At 47.0% G+C, this 21,255-nt stretch overlaps 1 protein-coding gene across 1 annotated transcript; it reads right to left on the bottom strand.

The window, feature by feature from the left end:
* Positions 1–57: 57 nt before the first annotated feature.
* Positions 58–19,096, bottom strand: SINHCAF (SIN3-HDAC complex associated factor). Its single transcript, XM_075158552.1, has 6 exons — positions 18,983–19,096; positions 8,255–8,402; positions 6,085–6,184; positions 4,977–5,103; positions 3,418–3,568; positions 58–2,540 (listed from the first exon to the last, which is right to left on the bottom strand). The coding sequence occupies exons 2-6, from the start codon at positions 8,380–8,382 to the stop codon at positions 2,378–2,380; spliced, it is 669 nt and encodes a 222-aa protein (XP_075014653.1). The 5' UTR covers positions 8,383–8,402; positions 18,983–19,096; the 3' UTR covers positions 58–2,377.
* Between the last annotated feature and the right edge of the window lie 2,159 nt (positions 19,097–21,255).

Genomic DNA, 21,255 nt, shown 5'->3' with positions numbered 1-21,255 from the left:
AGAAACATGGGTTGCCTGGGCTGGTTCAAACACTGGGTCTAATTAACAGAACAGAGCTGAAATAAACAGAGGAGAAGTTGTTTATTTTCTAAATAAGTCTAAATTTATTCATTACCCTAGTAAAAAAAAGTTTGGATTACAAGTGTCTGAACAGTATAAAAGTACAAAACAGGTTCCATAGATTTCTAATACATTAATACAAAGTGCATGACTACATACAGTTCATTTTGCATTACTACCAGGAATGGAAGAGGTGGGAGGGAGTAGGGGAAGCAGTTGGCGGTTGAAATCTAGCAATAAATAAATAAATACAGAAGAGATGATCCGTATCAGAGCACATCCTACCACCAATACTGCAGCCTTAGGTGTACAGAATTACTGATGCTGAAAACACAAATTCAAATGAAAGCAGGTGTCTGCAAAAACAGCTAGTACTCTTGCTCAAGCCCTTATTAGACATGACCAACCTAGTTAAGCTGTTATACAAGCAAGTATCCATTACATCTATGGTTGGACTCGATAATCTTAAAGGTCTTTTCCAACCTATATGATTCTATGATTCTATTTGGTTGCAGATGAAAACAAGGTAGGCAGCTTTGTCCTCCCTTCAGAATCTCAGAGAGTTTAGGAAAAGCAAAATAAGACCAATGAAAGCTCTAAGCTGTAAGGCTGTGATAAGTCAAAGCCCTGTTTCCCCTGATGTTCTTTCTCTCCAGAAGTTGGCTTACCCAAAGGAAGGAGAGGAAAAAAAAAAGAAAAAAAAAAAGCTTTGAGGGTAGAGGCTCCTCTTAAAACCTGCATATCTTTCGCTACCTATATTTTCATTTGCTAAGCATTCCCATTTTGGGAAGTGAGATTACACGGAAACCCAGTCCTAAACCCTACCCACCACAGTATTATGCCGATGACTCTCACAAAAAGGAAAGCTTGTAGCAATCCATTGTAGAATATCCCAAAAGAGTAATAGTAAGAAAAATCCCCCCTCCCCCCGAAAACAGCAACAAACAAAAAAAAGCAGAATTCCCAACTTACAGAAGTTAAACCTTCATAAAAGGAACGTGAAGCAATTGGGAGCTAAAGCTGCAGCACACTCTTCCAGGAAGCGGCTTCCACCTTAGAGGCAAAGTGGAGTTTGAAGGAGTGTCGCAATGGTTTGCACTCGAGTTTGTCTGGGAATCCATGGAAGAAATACTATCTTTTGATCGCGTATGCAAACAGAGCTGCCTCGATTCAGTACAGCACCATTCTTAACAGAACTTTTCATATTCAGTATCCACAAAAGCATTGATCTGGTGGTTGTTTAAACAAACAAACAAAAAAACAAAACCCAAAACCAGAGAAGCACTGCAGGGGAAGGGTTCCAAAGCAATCGTGAATCCAGACCCCAGGCTGCAATCAGATTACGTCCCTGGACCAGAGCCTGATTTGCTTAGCGAGGGGTTTGGTTCTGTGTCAGGTCCAAAACCAGCAGGAAGTCTGGTCTGTGGTCACATTTCAGCTGCACTGGGCCAACAGATAGCACTTACTCAGTTTTGGCCATCATCTACACCTAACTTGGGCATCAAGATGTTTTCTTGGTCCATCTCTAATCACCAGTCAGTTACTGCATGAAGCCCAGGGTGTCTGCTGCTGGGTTAAAACAAAGTAGCCTCCCATTTTGCTATGTTCAATTCTTCAGTAAATCTTCCTCCTTAGCTAAGGAGGAGAGCTCTCCCACCCTTCCTGAAGAGCATTTTATGCTGGGGGCCTTCTTGGATAACTACCACTTGTAGTAGAGATGTCTGCAGTTTACCAGTCTGTATCACATAGGAGGGATGAATTATTTGTCTTTCTTACGTCAGTAGTATAGGGCGAGATCTCCACACCTTTAAAAAATATATATTTATATAACTAGAGAGGTGACTTATAACATTTCTATGCATTAGTTCATCTTATTGACTCATACATGTCTAAGAATGAAATATTTTCTTGGGGATTTAAGGGAGGTTACCAACCAACTTAAAAAAAAAAAAAGCCTTACAACCACTGCTTCTTTCAATACAGAAACATGAACTACATATACTTTAATATACAAAACCCCATCCTCATATTCACTTGTGAAGCGAGTGGTGGGGGTGAGGGGGGGAAGATTAGACAACCTTGCAGCAGCATTCAGCTTTGCTAAGTGTTCCATAGCATCTTAAATATTATGTACAGTCTTTCTGAAAGGATACAAACTGGCTTCAGAGTTTGTGGAATTGTAGCAGTAAAACCCAAAACAGTTCTAGGGAATAGTCTTTTGGCAGCATAGCAGGTGTCCAAAGTGAACAGTCACTTTTCTAGTATTCTTCCAGAGAATAAGAGGATCTGTATAACCTTCTGCAGCTATCCAAGGAAGTCACCACTCCTCTTGGGTGGAGATTGCTGGAGATTGTGGTCCTTCTTGTTCTGGCTTTTCAGTGGCAGACTTTTTATTGCTACAGCAGGGTTTGAAGAGATGAGTGTCTATGAGGACTTCCCCAAAACGCCCTTTGTAAATAATTCCACAGCAGACCTTTTGCCTGGAAGAAATGGCAGGGAGAGAGACAGATAGTTTGTGTGTTTAGAATATACAGAATTTACAGAAATGCAAAAAAATCAGTTTGACCCGAGACACTACTTTTCTGAGCCTCCAGCTCAGACGTTAGGAGGGAAAAGGAGGCTCAGAAAGAGAAAACAAGTCTGTGTCTAAATCCACAACACCACTTTGAGGGGGAAAAAAAAAGAAAAAGAAAAAAAAAACAATCTATACAAAACTAAGTCTCCCATTTTGCTTCCCAGAGCAATTTCAGATACACAACTATCTGGGCTGAACTAACCTTGACTACAATGCACTTGCAAACACTATTTGAGAGGAGACAGCAAAGTCACAACAATTTCAATAGAGCAATGAACTAAACAAGGGATTACTGTGTCACAACAGGCAATAAAAGATAACAAGCTCATCAGCTCCCAGAAAATCTTGTGGTTTTCCTCCCACTCCAATTTTTTTTTTTTTTTTTAAATGACTACCATCACAGGTCAACCAAATCAAATGCTATGTTTTGCTGGCAAGCTGAGAGCACTGTTGTACTTGGTAACACATCACATCTACAGAGCACAGTTTTAAGACAAGATAACGACAGTCAGGAATATTATCTGTTACTCCCAAAAACGTAAAAATATTTTCCAGCAACTGTATTAGTATTTAGGGAACTGGAGGGAGATAGGGGAAAATGTCTTAAACACATGGCATTTCTTTCCAAAGACAGACAGATATTGTATAATACTGTGACTTAAATTATATCTTTAAAACAAATTAAGTCCAGCAGCAGCAAATTCCTGAAGAAGGAAAATCAAGCACCGTGTACATGAAGTGAATTGCTAACTGAACAGAGTACACGATCTGTTGCTTTTTACCTTTTCCAATACGTGAGATCTAAAAAGGAGAAAACTGGTGTTCTGCTGGAGCCAGCGCTCATCTCTGTGTCAGAGCCATCGTCAGACTGGTTACTGTAACAGGGTGACTGAGCTGGGGAGGCGCTCGAAGTGGTGCTGTGGGCATCGGAATCTGTAGGGGAAAGAGTAAATGCAAGAATCAGCACATGCATCGAACGACTTATCCTCTTCCTGACTTGTAAAAGGTCGCATGCGGATGAGGAACAGAGAGACAGACTTTTTTTAATTAACAAAAAAAACCCTAATGACGACAACCCATTTTTCACTTGCCCCTGCCGATTTCAATACAGAGACTATCTGTCAGCATTTGGGAGACAGACCTCGGAACTGGAGGGGGTCCTTGTACATGAGGGACTGGAAAGAGGTTCAGGATCAGGTTTCAGTTCCTGGCTCTCAAACGTAGCCTGCGCAGGCCATGCTTTGGACAAGATCCTAGTCCCGCTCTGGAATCACTGGAAGATCCTTGAAGACGATGGGGATCTGTGCTTCAGACCTGATACTTTCTCTCTCTCTGTAAATCTCCTTTCTTACCCATCCAGTTAAAGTCTTGCAAATCTCTTCTCATTAGTGCAATGGGTTAGGTAGTATTGAGCTTTTGCTGGATTGAGGCTATGAACTATGGATTCAGTGCAGACGCACGCCTTAACAGATGGTCTACTAGCCTACCTTTTAGTTATCATCTCTAGCACTTACAGTAACACAAGTAGATTAACTATAGCACAAGCTCTTTGGGTCGGGGCCTTTACTGATTCTTTGGAGAGCTCTTCCTTCAGGCCAGGTAGGATAATTGAAAGAGAGAGAAGATCAAGTCAGCAACAGTTAAGAAGCTGCAAGGTTTGCTTTAGAGGAAAAACCTAAAGTACCGACATATATTTAGAGCATAACTGGCAGATGGCTTTGTTGGAAAGCTATGAATCCAAATCTGTTTGAAGTCTAAGTGCTAGTGGAAAGAAATCACTGAGACCGGCAAAGGAAGGTGTAAGGAAACTATACAGAGGAAACATGGTACGAATTTAAAGGCGGGGAAGAAAAAAATCTAGGCTAAATAGAAAGCCTGGGTTGAAAACATGTATGGAAGAACAAGACTGATAGCGGTATCAACAGAACAGTGCTTCTTGGGAAAAGAGAGCTGAAAATGGCCATAGCACATTACTGAGAGCAGAGGAAAACCTCTTCCAACTTCAGTTTCAATGAGGGTCTTGCCAAAGAATTTCTCTCTAGAGACATGTCATTTAAGTGTGGGACATAAGCTACAATTGCCTACGCTTTCAAGCCAGGCACCCCACTCCTCCTCGCCGCTTCCCCACCTCTTTCTCACAGCCCACCCTGCACACAAGCTCTTCTGCCTCATTCCACCCCTTCCCCAAGCCCTCGGAGGATGAGAGATTGTGAAAACAGGGAGCGCCCAAATGTGTGAGCATACAGTTGAATCTACATGGTGATTCAGCTTGGCCAGTTAACAGTAAGCCATGTTAGGGGAGGCCAAAGTTTACTGCCAAAATCTCTTTGGATCCACTTACTGTGCCGCTTGAATTCCTTTTGCAGTTTGCTGATTTGATTGCTCTTTATTCTGCTTCCAGACAGAGTTTTCATTTTCTTTGGTTTCAATGTTGTTTTAAGACTGGGTCCAGCCCTGGCATCTACCACCTAGAACACAGAAAATGCATGCATAATACTTCTGCATCATACCCAGATACTGCCCTAGTCAAGGTACCTGTACTGACTTAGCTGAAGGTGTTCAAAACCAATTTAGTTAAACCAAGGCTGTTCTGTGCACCGACACTCTTATGTTTCATTTAAATCTGGATTGTAAGAAGCTGAGTCTGTAGGAAAATGCAGCAAACTAGTTTAAAAAGCACATTCAGTTCAACTTTTGCCTTCTTCCTATTTTTGACAAATTCAGTTTAGTAGACAACAGCTGTTTAAGCCAATACAGGTTCAGTTAAAAGTGTCTGTCAAGCATTTGCCCTAGAGTTTTTTTTTAAGAAATCATCAATTTAACTTCTGAATAAAGCCAGTGGTAATAATAACCATAGTTCTGGCTCCCATCACCATCAAGGCTTCCTGAATAAAGATTATAACATACACAAAGAATCCTGATCATCTTCCCAGCCCTAGGCCCAAACTAAATTAGATGTATCAAAACAGAATATATGAGTGGGAATAGCTGCGAGATATTTGCCATTGTAATTATGTGACTAAACGACATTGATTTATGTGTTGCTTGAGCAAGTCACCTTGCTTGTTCAAACTATTAAAAAAAAGAAACAACAAAAAAAAAAGAACGACCAATGTTGGATAGAGGCCAAATTTGAAATGTTTTGAGTGTCATACGAGACTTTTGGACAAAGTTATGAGCTTGTGAAAACAAGGAATTACAAGGTAAGTTAGTCTGTGACTCCATCCCGGGCTTGCATAATCACCATTTGCACATAAGCCAAACGAAGACAGATAAGAGCCATGTAACAGGAAATACTCCAGGAAGGATTTAGAGATGCTGAGGGTGGGAAGAGAGAGGGTGGGGGAAATAGCAAATCCCAAATCCTTGCCAGCACCTCCCCTCTCTAGCAGCATGGACTAAGGCAAAGACGAGTTAGTTTTGGGGTGGAGGAGAAATAAATGACTAACGTGATTCCAGTTTTTTTTAGATCCTGCTGGCAATTTTTTCCATCTTTTCACCAAAAGGACACAGGCATTGCAAATATCTCCTGAGCGGGCCTCGTGGAGCCTGGTAAAAACAAAAGCAGAAATCACTTGACAAGAGTTAATAAAAGCACACCCCCACTTGATAACAGCAAGAAGCATAAAAATTGATGGAAAAGAAGGGTTCTCAAGTTCTGTTTTTCAGGCATTACAATTCATCTGGGGTGCTCAAACATTGCCATCTAAAGATCAGGTCTCACTCTCAGAAAGCATTCTTCCATATAGAAATAAAAGGTGGTGTAATCTGCCTCCAGAGGGGCACTAAAAACAACAGTCCCATCACCTTCAGTTGGTTTTGTTTAAAAAAAAAGAAACAACAACAAAAAAAAACCTCACAAAAAAACCCAACCCACACAGTTCCAGTGGGTTGGTTGGTTTGACTGGAGAGGGAGGGAGGAGGAATAATCATATTCCTTGAATGTACATTTGGGAACAGACCTCAGAGATCCGACAAAAGCTTATTCAGCTCTTAACTTTCTCACAGAGCTTCAAGGATGAGTAACAAATACCACCTAACACACTCCTGCATAGGCGTAAGATAAGGTTTCAGAAACAGCATCCTCTGGAATAACAGCAATACTCACTCCCTCTAACAAGCTTTCTTCAGAAATTACCTCTACTGCTAATCCACGCTAAACGAAATATAAAGGGGGGACACTGCACAATTTTTCAGCTATTTAAGTGGGAAGACTTTGAAACATTTATGGGGCAGGCTCAGATAAGCCTTTATTTGCTCAGTGTTAAGACTGCATTTTTACCTTGGCAAACATATTTCAGATAGCACAAGACCAAAGGCCCTGGTATACTGCAAGCTTCTTTACTGTAGTTAACAAAAAAAAAAAAATTGCAATGGGCCTTCACACAGTCTTTCCACTGCCAAGGACAGTAGCCAAGAAATATGACAAGGAAAACTGTCAGCACCAGATTTATGTACAAAAATCCATGGTAAATACAAAGCACTATAAAGCTTTGGTTTTGTCCTTTCAACACTTGAAAGGAGTGTTTCTAGAAAAAGGGGAGGAAAGGAGGAAAGGGAAATATTTCTAAAGATTGCAAAGATTTATACATATGAAGTTAAGCACTTGAGACAAGAGCAGCGATACTGATAAGTATATATAGTTTTTAATATGATGCATGAAATTTCCACTTGGGCCTAAGGTCTTGATAAGAGGTAATCCAAAAAGACCAAAAAAAAAAAAAAAAAGGCAGAAAATACCTATTGACAACAGACTTTTTTCCAGAGGAAATAATTTCATGGAAAACTACAGCATAAACAGGAGAAATTCTTATTGCCTCAGAAAAAAAATTCAAAATAAACAAACTAAAAAACAATTACAAGCTATCACAGAAGAATTTGCTTTGCTAGCAATTCAGGGACACAAATTTAGACAGAATGTCAAAATTCTTAGGAAGTATTTCAAAAAAGTTAAATGTCACAGCAGCTGGTACAAGAAATCACTGGTACTTATAGTTTTGCTTACTAATGCTTTCAAGTAACACTATATGCAACATTACCTAATTGGAAAGCTAATTACTTGATGCTCACTTTCCATCAGAATGGGTTTCCAATCAGAAGTTTTAATAACATCTTGATATGCCCTATTTGAACAAAGGCATCAATACCCGAAACAAGGTACTGTGCATAAACCCTGCTGGAACTGCTAAATATTTACCCATCAAGTTTTGTTTAATATTCTTGAATCTTCAGAGCCACAGAAAACCTCCATGTACCTGTGCTGTTTACCATCTTGTGTGGGAATTTACACCTCTAAGGAACACGTGCAAAATGCACGTGCTGTGAGGTGGGAGAGGCACGAGCCTGACCCTTCACTGTCACGAACTACAGCAGCTCTCCAGTGGCACCAACAGCAGGCTGACAACCAAATGGTACCGTACACAGCAGCAGAGGATCCAGCCCCTCCTGGCCTGGCCAGGAAAGTTGTGAGGAAGCTGAAGCCAGCCTTCCCCCCCTCGCCCCCCCCTCTGCTAACCTAATCTTTCAGTCTCTCAGAGCAAGAGGGACAGCACATCAGGTTCGTGGCCCTGAGATCAACACCATGACTGACCATGATGTTGACTAAAGAAAGAATCTTACCCAAAACAATTCTGGAAATCCTTTTCATAACGTTTGCTGTCAGTGAAACGAGAACTGGAAGACTTAGCTCTGCAAATACAGCAGCCCTCTATACTCCGATACATCTTCGGTTTGTGAAAGCCAAACATCTTTTCCTCCCAGCTGTAGCCTGTGAAAACAAACAGGAACTGGTGTTACTTATCACTGTTAGATAATGAAAGAAAAACCTGGGCAATTCACTGGGCAAACCAAGAGTAAATTATAATTCAGGATGGGAAACTGCTAGATTAGGCCATAGCTCTATCCTGCATTGCCCCAGAAGAGCAGATGCACCTAGAATACACTTTCTTATTAAAAAAAAAAAAACCAAAACAATTAACAACAGCTGGAATATTAAGCAATACCCAGCAGGACTCATGACAAGCTCATATACTGCACAATTCTACTCTAAGGGCACATCTACAACAGCACAACCCAGAGGTGTAAATGCAGCTGACTTGGCTAATGAAAGCCCTATGTATGCGGCAAAACAGGCTGCAGGACAGGCTGCGTGAACCTGCCCGAGCCCCTGGATAAGTAGTTGGCAGCTGAACCCTGGGTCACTGGAACTACCTCGTCACCATTACTGGTGTTTGTTGGAAACATCCCTGCCAAACTCTGTTGAAAGTGAGTAGGAGTCATTTTAAATGAGCTGCAGTCATACCTCTAGGCGGTAGGGCAGACGTACCTGAAAAGCCGCCCTAAAAACAGCAGGGTGGAGTCCCACCCAGCCCTCAATGGCCATGTCTGCACTGCGGGACCCAGCAGCACTTCTTGACTCTCAGGCCTGGGTGAGCACCCCAGCCACATCCCAGCTCCCTGTCAGCACAGGCTCAGTTCTCGCCTTCCCCGCCCTGCTTTCCATGGGAAGGAAACCCAGCTAGAAAAGGGCCGGGGAGCAGGACCCTGGGGCGCATTTCAGCATGCGCCTACCACGCATCCCAGCCGCTGCCAATGACGGCAGAGCAAAAGGTACTCCATTTACAGGGAAGTTGTTTCTTCTTAACCACCAGCTCTGCAAACTCGGCACCGGCTCAGAAAGCCAAAAGCCATGCTGCTCTTAGGGGTCTGCCTATCCTTTTCAGTACAGCCGGGCTGGGATTTGCTATCGGAGCAGGTAACGTACAGTGGAAGTGTTTTCCTGGCAGAAACTTTTCAAGTTAGTTACAAGTGGATTTACTGCAGTCACCACGACAAAGACCCCTTCAACACATGACGTCCCCACCACCAAGTCAGTTCTCCCCAGGCACCAGTTACTCCCCAGTGCAGACTCCTGTTAGGCACAGTCTGACACGGCATGAGAAGCTGTCAGAGCAAACAGAGCTCCCACAGCGCTTCAAAAAAACAAACCAACAACTGAGCAAAGCCAGTGCTTTCCTGGCACTGGGCCTGGACACACAGCAAGTCCTCACAGGCCACACAGCACCTGTCTTATAACACAGGTGGGGACCGTTCCAAGAGGTTCTCTTTTAAACAGACCACGGTGCAAGGTTTGCCTCAACCACCTGCTGCAGGGAGTGAGCAGCCACCTCTGCTGCTTCTTACCCCACACTAACTGCTCAGAGAGGGGACAGGCCACCAGCTGCAGGAAGCTCCATGAGAACAGGCTCCCACTGCTGAGAACTTCTGCTTTTAAAAAATTAAAATTAGACAGAGCCATGCAAATAACACAAGATTTCCCCCTCTTCCCTTAACAAAAGGCCAAGTCGTTATATTCTTGTACAAGTTAATGGAAAACTACCTCTCCTCCCCACAAATACTACTGAAAGACCCAGTAGCTCAGGCAGGACTTTTGGGAGAGCAGCATCTCCATCACTTGTGGGCCAGTCTGGTGAGAGGGAACTCCCAGTCACTTCTCAGTTCCAGGAACTGCCAAGTCCCAGCAACCCAACTTGGGTTACTGATGAATGTATGTGGCATAGGAATCTGTCCCCAAATCTTCCACCTGCAGGAAGGCAAGGGACATAATTATAATATCCTCCAGACGGACAGAGAAAATTAACCTGAAATCTTCAGTCTACAGCAGCAAGACTTGCCACAGCATTACAGCAATAAAATAATTTGAAAAGCAGCTTCAGGTGAGGCTGAAAATACGCTTCCACAAAACAACCATACCTAGCATTGTGCTTACCTTACTGACGACAGAGATTGCATGAGGGAAAAAGATCCCGTGCGTTTTTGCAGGACCACAGCAAAAGCTAGTGAAGCACCCACCCCTAGTCACAGTAAGAAGTAGTAAAAATACAACCCCCCACCCCAGAGGGGAAGATCAGAGCGTGGCAGCACTGCAAAATAAACGCACAAGGTTCCGCAGAAGGTTCCCAGGCTCCTGAGAACAACACAAAAGCAAAAATTTTATCTAATATTGTTGGTTAACACTCTTACACAAAATCCATTAAGGAACCCATATCCAGTTGAAAGTGTACATGTTTGCATTTCCGTCTAGCATATTATAATACAAGACCACTTGGTGCCCACTGAGGTTATGTCTCCTTGCAATTAGTGCAATGTCTCTGTGCAATTACATGCACAAACATGTAGAAAGACACAAGTCAACTCTCCAAAAAGCTTGTCTTGACCAAACCCCTCGCAGAGCCTGTTGACGGCAAGGGACTTGATAAGAGAGAGATGGAGGGGATAGGTCCTTCCTTCCCTCCTGTCCTAACTCATGCTGTTTGCCACAGGCGTGAAGTGCTGTATTCCCTTCTTCTTTGTGCACATTTACAGCATAGGAGCTCACCTAGGGCTGGGTTCTCACAAGGATGATTTGTGCAAATATCCAGCAAAGTCACCCCAAATGTCGCCAGGCTTCTAAGGAGAAGCTCTATTAGCACAGCATCGGCCTGAAAGCCAGGAGCAGCTGTAGTAAGTAAAAGAAGGTACCCAACTAGTGACCTGCTGAATGGGTTTGCTAAGGGATGGTTAGACTCAGAACTACTCTCTGCTTCTGCTTAGGTATGTTTTCAGGGACACTTAGCAAATGAACTTCAATGCACAGCCAAATCGGGTTAGTAGCCCTGGACCGTCAAGACAAACAAACAACAGAGCGTCTAGGCAAACACTTAAGAGTATGTATTTTGTTTCTTAGCATCTGATGTGCTCCTTCAAGAGACGTGTCTCTTGAGGACACTGTGTTTAACAAGCCTCTGGAGATCCAACAGCATGTTCACCTGGGAATTTCCAACTATCAAACAGCGATTTTAGATTTTTTTCTTGACTATGCCAACATCAAGTCCATGGTCTGGTGCTTTTCTTTAGAAAGTCAAAGACTAACTGCACACACAAAACTTAAGCAGCAAGAACATCTTTACTGTTACAGGGCAAGACACAGAACTGATCCAAACAATTTGATTTACTTTCTAACCTGGTTTCTCCCAGAAATCCAGACGCTGATGAGATGATCTCTGTCACCAGCTGGTATTTATACCACAGTAGAACAAGATGCATGTTTTACAATTAATGTTCTGGCAAAGGCTGGCATCAGACACGTATATTCTGAAAATATTTTGTTTTGCATCATTGCTGCCATTCTCAGAGGAGCAGCCTTTCAACACAATCTTTCAATAGAAGGGAAACTAGTGCCATCTGTTTCCCACTTGATGAATGGTCAGCAACGGTATTACCATACATCATGCCTGAATGGGGAAGAGCTAGTAGCAAAACCACAAGTAAAACAGATTTCTCGGACAACTGCATCGAAGTGCAGTTATAAATGGAAGGCGTCAGTCCAGTTACCCATTTAATCCTAAACAGTTGCCATTTGACCATTATACACTAAATATTCTGTCAGCTGGAGAGCTTAATAGCTAATGTAGAAGCATTTGAGTCTATAAGTACTTATCAGCACTGCTGAACTTAAAGCTCTCTGTCTCAGCTTCCATTCTAAACCATAATTGTGTGTCTAGTGCTGGAGTTGACACTACATTTCTATAGACTTCAGTATACTTAGAAGTACATATGACTGGGCCCTTTAAAAGGTTTAACTTGAAAGCTTTGCAATTTAGATCTTTAGAAAAGTTAGAACCAGGGAGTTAGACTGCCAGCTACCGTAACGTCTGAATCTTAGCTGTGGAAGTTTAACCACGTGAAATTTGGGACAGATAAAAAGACAGCAAGTAAGAATGTAGCTCCACAGAAGTTAAAAAGCATTACACAAGATAATTTTGCCAAATTTAAGCATGTTACTGAAATATATGACGTCTTGTAAATCAGCAGTTGCACAGAAGCGAAAGGGACAGCTCACCAGCAAAGAATCAGAAATCCTAGTGGAGTGTATTTGTAATTCTGCAGAAATGGAGATTTATCTGCACTAGTAGGGGAGCAGTATTCCCCCAAGTCAGAGGAAAAGTGATCCTCCTCCTCCCTGGTCTCCCCGCAAAAGGAGAAGTTGCTATTCCCCCAAGTTCTGCTTTAAACAACTGCTTTAGCAACTTGAATGGACTCAGAAAAGACTGCAGGAACAAGTTCTCTCCGTTCCTCTGCCCTCTCACTTTTGGAAAAGCAGGATCAAAAATAGAGACTTGTCTTGCAAAAAATTTGGAGTCAAGCAGAGAACAGTAAAGTAGGTGCGGAATAAAAAAACCCACAACCTGCTTATTACATTTGTGAAAGGCTGGTAAAAAGCAGCATGCATCATACGTGTGTGAAAATGGTGTCATGCTTTTGTTACCTGTCAGGACTAGAATTCGGTGCTCAGTTTTCCTTGCAAACTTTTATTTGATGATCTAAAGTAAAAGGAGGTATTGCTTCAGATGCTTAGCAAGTTTTCAAGTTAGGGAAGAACTTCTGAACTCTTTTAGATTTTAAAACAAGAAGAGTTGAGCCACTTTCATTTGCCTTTCCAGATTCCTTCTGCATTCTTTCTGATCACTCAAGAAGAATGAAAACCTTTTATAATAGAAAGGAAGGAATTCCTAGAAGGCAGGCATGTCTCCCTTTGTAACACAATTATCAGGCCAGTCAGAAGGAACATGCTCACCTGCTTCTTGCAAAGCTGAAAGAGAAACATTCCCTGGGGTTATGGGAGAGCAGAGGGATGCCAGTCCAACTACTCAATACCTTCCTCTCTTCCCATCTCCTCACTCTGATCCTGGAGCGTTCACCCTCTGTGCAACCCAAAATCGCTAGCACATTGTCAGAGATGAGAAGAACCCCTGCAAATAATTTGATTTCCCATTCTGTGTACAAAACAGCCTTGGCACAGCCTCCCTGAAGCTGGGCTACAGAAAAATACCATCTAGCCTACATATGTTGATGCAGCCGGTTCCTGTCAGTAAAAATCTCACAATGCTCATGTCTACAGCATTTCATTGGAACTAACAAACATAGCCAAAATGGTACAATTTTTTTCTTTTAAAGGAAAAGAAAAAAATGCCTTAATATACAAAGAATATACATGCTCTGGCTTTTACATCTGCAAGTGCATGCACCCAGGCACATGCACACACATGAAAAATGCTTCCAGAGCTGTCTATGGCGCCAGAAGCAGAATCGCTTGTCTCGCTAATAAATTCTTGGGCCTGTCCCTCTGCTGAAATAAACTGCAATACCTCTACTGAAAATCAACTGCAGGGCAGAATTCTACATCAACAGAGGAGCTGATCTGTATCAGAAACTCAATGTAAACATACCTTCCCCCCTGAGCTTACATGCTGCAAAAAGCAGCTTTGGAATAGAAGTTAAAATTGGACCCCAGAAAACCGTATTTTAACATGCCCAAAGCCAGAATGCTCCAAGGAAGTAAGAGACCAAGCTAACTGCAGTCATCTGAAAATGCAACTTCAGTATTTGCAAAAATATTTTTTACACTGTCATCTGTCCTTACAGCTCAACACAGTGTGACTAATTTCCAACAACCATAACCTTAGAATTGTGTGTACCGTACACTCTTCTGGTCCCCTATATCCTCAGGTTTTCCTTCCACTTCTCTTCCTCTCTCCACCCAAAACAACTTTACTTGGAGGAAAGCTGTATTTGGCCACTACAGCCCAGGCACTTCTGAATACAACAGCATTCTGTGGCGTTTTCACTTGATGAGCTGAGTAAAACCAGTAAAAGGTCAAAATTACATCTTCGGGAATCTTTCCTCTGCCAAAATAAGTAACTCACTCTTTTGCTGGTAGACAGTGAAATCTTAGCACACCAGATGCAACTGGCAGCATCTACCGAGCACGTATCAAAAAAATCAAACTGGACATTTCTTTCCCATGTTTGAGCCTCCACAGCATCCTGGCTGGGTCACAAGCTGTTCTGAGCAAAATTTTCAGAAGCAGTCAAGTCACAAAGGAGCCTACTTACCTGCTGATCTTCAGTGGGAAATAAGTACCTAACCCATTTAGACATGAGAAGTGAAAGGCTAAGCCGCTTGGGTGTTCCTCTAAACCGCCGTGCAGTTAGCACTCCAGAAGGGATAGGCCAAAGCATGAAAACAGTAATCAGTAAGATTTGCATAGGGGAAGAAAAAAAAATCCCAAACTTGTCCCACCTGCAGACATTCCATCTTGAAAGAGGACTTCCCCCCCGCCCCCGAAACTCCTATTGCATAACTAACACCACGCTCAGCTTGATCAGGAGGGAAAATCTGGGATGTTCTCAAGCAAGTGCTGGAGTTCAGTCTGTGATGCTTATCTGAGTACAGTCACTGCAGCTATTATGCTGCTGTTTGCAACCACCTGCTACTGAAAAAGCATCACAGACACTTGAGATCATGAGACACTGAACAGTTTTGGTGGTGGTGGGTTTTTTTTGGTTTTTTTAAGAGGGTAACATACCTGATGGGGACTTAAAGTAGTAGTAATCATTTGGCAGAATAGCTGAAGTGACTTCATTAAAAAGCATACATTTCCATGTCCTTAAGTAATATTACTGGCCATTTCACTTGGACTTTGGACTGAGCACGTTCTACAGAAATGCAAAGGCTTGAGTCATTAAATGGAGTCCCGCCCATGCATTCTGCTTAACCACTCAGTTTTCAAGCCCCAGCTCACTAGCTGCTTCTTTCTGTTAAAAAACAAGTGCTACAAGGGATGCAAGTCTGAAGGAGAAGCTGGTTGTCAAGCAGGACCGTGCGTGTCGTTCATCTCTTACGAAAGAGGTACAAAGCATCAGGTGTTAAGAATCAATGCAAAGCAGAGAGTTTGGTGACACAGAAAGAGCTATTCAGCATGAGTAAGACAACAAACCATCACAGTTTTAATGTTGTTTATTTTTAACATGTGTGAATTTACCAGCTCTTTTAACATCTTCTTCTACTAAGAAGTCAGTGACGTTTTCTTTTAAAGGAAAGACTGCAAACGTAGACAATTAGCTCCTCTTTGAGAATCTCCGGGCTGCGAGAGAAGTGAGGAGGAATTTTTCCCAGAGGCTCTGGCACTCAATCCCACCTACTTTCAGAGGGAGCTGGATGCTGCATGCCTGTCGGTGTGTTTGAAAATCCCACGACTTGTTACTTGCTGATTCCCTACCATGGACCACAGATCCCAAGAAACCTGGAATTTACCTGGGTGCCAAAGGAGTTCAGTGTCCACTGGTGTCAGCAGAAAGGCCTCCAGTTCACTGTCTGCCCCCCTACGCTGCAGAGTTCGTGCAATCTTTTTCTGTTTATTTAAAAAAAGCTGTAAACTACAGAGTGAATCTGGCTATATGCAGACTGGGGAGGAGGGGGTTTCCACAGCACACACCCTCCACATGGCTGACACAAACAGTCTCACCTTTGGAAGCAAGCACACAGCAGTAAAGGGGTTTTCTGAGGAACCGTCACCCTCCTGGCTTGCCTTGTAAAAGGGTTAAACAGATGTCTCCATGGCTGCCAACCTACCACCTTCCACCAGCGCCGAATTAAAATTCAAAGTGAAAAAAGAGCGCGTTACAGTTAGGTTGTGCTCGAGTATGTTACTCAGCCTCCACCAGAAATGCGATGCTGTTGAAGTTCTGAGCTCAGATCAGACCACGGGGCCTTCTCCTCTCCTCTCCCCACCCAGGAGGGGACGGTGGCAGGGCCCTGCCTTCGGCCCAGCCAAGAGACAGGCGCTTTAGGCACACAGCAGCAGGTTGAGGGGCAGCATCCTGCGCCGGCTGCCTACAGAACTACAGCGCCGGGGCACAGCTCCAAACTTTTTTGCAATTGTAATGATTATTGAATAATTTGGGTCCAAAGGACTGCCCGTCAGCAGACTGACGGGGACAAGGCTCTTTGTAGGAAGAACCGGGGCCGTTCCCGGCAGGAGAGAGCTGCCGGCAGAGCTGGGGGAGCCCCGGGGCAGGCAGGATTCAGCCCTGCTCGCTGCGGTAAGGCACAGCCGAGTAAACAACAGGTTTGGCAGGTCCCTTTAAATCCCTTTAGCTACACGCATCCGGAGACGGGTGTACGAGAGGAGACGGCAACTTCTATCTCATGAAAGGGAGAGCGCGATCGGGAGCATTTCCCTGGCGCAAAACTTCAAGTTTTAAAAAAAAAAAAAAAAAACAGTAGTGATAAAAGATGCCCGAAAAAAGGTAGAGTCTGGTGGCGCCGCTCCCGCAGCCCCCGGGAGAGGCGCGGTGCGGGAGGCGGCGGCCGCTTTCCGCCGAGCACCGCGTGGCGCGGGGGAAGCGCCGGCCCCGGGCACGGCGGGGCGCCCCGCTCCCGCCCGTTACCGCCGGCGGGGGCTCGCTCGGCGGCTGGGGGCCGCGGCGGGCGGAGGCGCGGCAGCGCCGGGAACAAAGACCCCCCCCGGGGCGGACGACCTACTTTCGCGGGCGGCCCTGCCGGTCAGGTGGAGCCGCGGGAGCACACACGCGGGCGGCCCCGGCCCCCCTCCCCGGAGCTGCCAAGCGTTCAACTTGCCGAAAGACGAATAAAATTAAAAATAAATTAAAACAGCACAGGAAGGGGAAGGCGGCGCGCCGGGGAGGAAAGCCCCGAGCGCCGAGGTGGGCGCTGCGAGGCGGCCCCCGCGCTGCAAACGCCGCCCCACCACGCGGTCTCGGTGCAGCCGCCCCATCCGGCGCGGGGGAGGGGGGAGCGGCGGGAAGCGGGGGTCGAGCCGCAGCAGCCCCGCCGGGCACCCCGACCCCGGCAGGGTGACGGCCGCCTCCCACCGCCGCCTCCCCCCCCGGTCCCGTCCCGTCCCCCCGCCGCCCCGCGCTGGTTCCTCATGGCTCGGCCCTGACGTAATTCAAACATGGCAACAGTTGCACTTCAAAGGGCCATCGCAGACCTCCCAGCAACGCGGGCACGCCGCGGCGGGGGCGACACGGCCCCCCCCGGGCCCCCCACCCTGCGGCAGCCCCGGGGCGGCCGGCGGGGCTCGCCCAACCGCCCTTGCACACCCGCGCCGTGCGCGCAGCGCGGTACCTCGGGGAGCGCGTGTGCATCCAAAGTTTCACCACCCCTCTAAAGTCCTCCAAAACCGACAGCCAGCCGCTGAAAAACACCGTCCCCCGCGGGACAAGTTTTACCCCACCGACACCCCCCCCTTCCCCGGGGCTGAGTCGTCCCCCCCCCCCGCCCCGCGGACGAGCGCTTTCCCCCGGCGCGCCGGGGAGCCGCGGCGCCCGCAGCACATGCGAGCCCTTTGTTTTCCCTGCAGTCGGGCGCTGCCTACGTGCCGCGCCGGGGGCACGCCGGCCGTCCCGCCGCTCCGCGCCCCGCCAAGCAAACCCCGCGGAAGCCGGGAATTGAAACTTGTCGGCGCCAGGCATGGGCACACGCTGAGGGGGACGGCAACGACCCTCACCCGCGCCGTGCTGCGAGAGCGGCAGGACGCCATCGCCGCCCGCCGCACCGTCCCCACGCCAGCAATGCCACGCACCGGGCCGGCGGCAGGGCGCCCGCCGAGGCGGGGAAGGCCCCACGCCGCGACCCGTGCGACGGGCAGCACGTGTCACGCCACCCCCCAGCCGCACGTTTCCCCCTCTCGGAGCGCGCAAAGACCCCAACCCCTCCGCAAATACTAGCGATAACTAGAAATAAAAACGACTGCCCCCTCTCCCCCGTGAAAGGGAGGGGGATCGCGGCCACCACCGTGCCCCCCGCCCCTCCGCTGGCACCAACTTGTGCGCGCCGGCGCTACAGGTGTGCGGTGCGGGGCCGCGCTGCGCGGGACGCGCCGGGAGCCGCACCTGCGCCACCCGCTCCGCACCGGGGAGAGGCACGGCCGGCGGGGCCGCGCCGCCCTTCCCGGCGGGGCCGGCGGTGCCTCGCAGCCCGCGTGGCGAGGCTGCGCAGCCGCGGCCCGGGAAGGGTGCCTTGCAGCCCGGCATCCCCAGGCAGCCCGGTTTCCCTAACACGCTCCGCAGCTGGAGACCGCTTTTGGAGTTAAATCGCCGGGAACCTGGCTGCGCTTTCTCCTTGAGACTTAGGGCTTTAACCGCACTTTGGGGGGGAAGTCAGAGTTCTCGGGATGGGTCTGCAACAATGCGGGAGGCGTTTCTCCCCGCCAGCACCTCCTTTAAACTCCGCTAATTGAAGAAAAGGGGGAAAACGCCGCGCACAGGAGCCACGCGTGTCAAACTGCTTCTAGGCGGCAAACTCTTTTCGCCGCGGCAGAACTGAAGACGGGCTCCGGGATTAACTTGTACTTAACAGAAACCACCAACTGCTGCAAAAAAACCCCAACAACACAAAAAAAAACCCAAACAAAAAAAAAACACCGGTTTAAAGCTCCCGTTCCTTCTCGGCTATACTTTTCTTTCCTCCTCCCTAAGCAGACAGAACAAGAACTCACTCACCGCTCTACTGCGCCCACCAACAAACGTGCCGTGCCGTGCGCTGCCGTGCCGTGCGCGGCGAACCCCGCCGCTGCGCGCCCTCCCCGCCTCTCTCCGCGCTCTGCCGGCCAGCCCGGGCGGGCGCGCGAGCCCGCACCCCCCCGTCACTCCTCCCCTCAGCGCCCGCCGCTCTGCGCATGCGCCGTTCCCACGGCTCCATTCTCCTCAATCAAGCCCTCTCGCTTGCGCGCCCCATTGTCCTTTTAAGGGAGAAAGGCCGCGCGGGAAGCCTGGGAGGAGGGAGGTGTTGCCCATTGTGACGACGGAGATGACTTCACGCACGCGGCCCGCTCCTCCGCCCCGCCCCCGGCCGGCGGTGGGCGGACCCCGGCCCCAGCACCGGCCCCCGCGGGCCCGTCCCGGGCACCTGCCTCCCCGGCGGCGCCGGGGCGGGGTTATGGCGGCCGCCTCCCGCGTCCCCATGGCGTCAGGCGCCCTGCGACCCGCGAAACAAAACAAAACAACACAACACAATTCGGCGCTGCGAAGGCATTGCTCCTCGGAGCGTGGCGCACCGCGTCCCCGCCGTGTTTAACGGCGCTGCCGCTGCTCGTCTGCCCACGGCAGCAACTGGTGCCTCTCCGGGCAAGGCGCAGCTGGGCTTGCACCGGTGATACCGGCGCTGAACCGCGGTCTGCTCCCGGGCGGAGGGTCACGGCCTCCGGGAGCAAGCGGGGAAGTGTTTTGTTGGTCTTGGGTTGTTTTCTTCCGCGTAGTGTTCATTTTAACGTGCTTTAAAAATCATCAGTGGCTTGTATAATTTTTCCTGCCGTGTCGGAACGAATGATTTAAGAATTCACATCATCGCAACCTCTGGTTGACGCTCTTTGCGCAATTTAGGAAGAGCTGCTGCACGTAGCATCTGGTGGGTTACGTTAAAATGGATTTCCTTTAAAAACTAACTCTGTCGGAAGGATTAGCATGTGATGTAGAAGTAACGCTTAGGCGGTTCTGACTTAGCACCCTTACAGCCTTTAACTAGAATAAAACCGCAAGCTACTCCCTCCCAAGCTGAACGCTGAATGCCTTCCTTCCAACTATTTAAAAGATAAAGAGTTTCCCACAGAATTGCCAGCAGCTCAGGCACAGCGTGCAGTTGTTGTTGTTTAATACTCGAAAATATTAAAATAATGGGGATGAGTATTTCTATAACGAGTGATTTTATCTCGGTAGTGACCTTTCCAGTCTAATCCTAATTTAGGCACAGATTTAGCAACTCACTGAGAACGCTTGCCGAAGCGATCCTTTTGCTCCCAGCAGCAGCACGAGCTAACCGTGGGGGATTTCCATGAGAGCAGGACAGCCTGCTTTTCCTTGCCTCAGCCTGAGCACCTCACATCATCTCTACCTGCTTGTAAATCCTTGGTAATTCTACACCATCTCCTCCCTCAGCGCTGCAAAACCAGCCAATTTGGGCACGAAGCGCAGGAGGATTTCTCACAAGGAAGTCCTCCAGGTTTATCTGTGAGGTGTTTTTTTTTTTTTTTTTTGAATGATCATAGCGTGCTGCCTTTGTTACCTGTGCTTCCTTCCAGACACAGCTAAATGAAATGACATTCAACTTGTGAGACAGGAGTGTAGTTAATGCTGAATAATATCTCAAAATACATATATAATTTTACTGATTTTAACTAGTCTAGGCAACTCTACCAGCTCTTTCGGTGACTTTTGTTTTCATATAACATGTGTCTGGTTTTATCTGCCTCTTTCTTCTTGGTTTGAAGGAGTGATTCTCCCAGATTTTTTTCCCCACTGTTTTCCCTTTTTTTCTTCTCCACACTTCTCAAGGCCCCCCAGTGACATTCCTTTTAGTCCAGTGCCATCTAGGATAGTATTTAAATCCCCAAATGAGAATGAAATGGCATTTTCAAGGAGAATCCTCATAGATATCAAGCAACGTGCTGCCTCTCGGCACCCAGTTGAACAAAACTGATCTCTTGGTGCCTACCAATTGCTGCCCTCCCTTACCACCATGCTGAACATCAACAGAATGGCTCAGGATAGGCTTTGACTGCATGCAAACCAGGGTCAGGGCAACTGCTCAGGTATTTATTTCACAGCTTTATGCCCTTACACTCCAAAACTCATGCAAGCCCCAAAGCTCAGTGGAGAACACGGGCTTCTGACTTAACAGTGACGACAACAGTGGATGCTGTAGCCCGGGGAGGATTTGAGTTTCCCAGCGCTGTGCTGCTCTGGCCTGTGAACAGCTCGGCCGTTCCTGCTCTCTTAGA

Source organism: Calonectris borealis, chromosome 1 (assembly GCF_964195595.1).
Source record: "Calonectris borealis chromosome 1, bCalBor7.hap1.2, whole genome shotgun sequence".
Taxonomy (NCBI): Eukaryota; Metazoa; Chordata; class Aves; order Procellariiformes; family Procellariidae; genus Calonectris; species Calonectris borealis.
This window is presented reverse-complemented; position numbering and strand designations above follow the sequence as displayed.

Coding starts and splice junctions, on each gene's coding strand:
- SINHCAF (XM_075158552.1), bottom strand. CDS start 8,382: ATGTTTGGCTTTCACAAACCGAAGATGTATCGGAGTATAGAGGGCTGC. Junction 3,569..4,976: donor AAAGGAATTCAAGCGGCACA/GTAAGTGGATCC, acceptor TTTCCCCTACAG/ATTCCGATGCCCACAGCACC. Junction 2,541..3,417: donor GATCTCACGTATTGGAAAAG/GTAAAAAGCAAC, acceptor CATTTCTTCCAG/GCAAAAGGTCTGCTGTGGAA.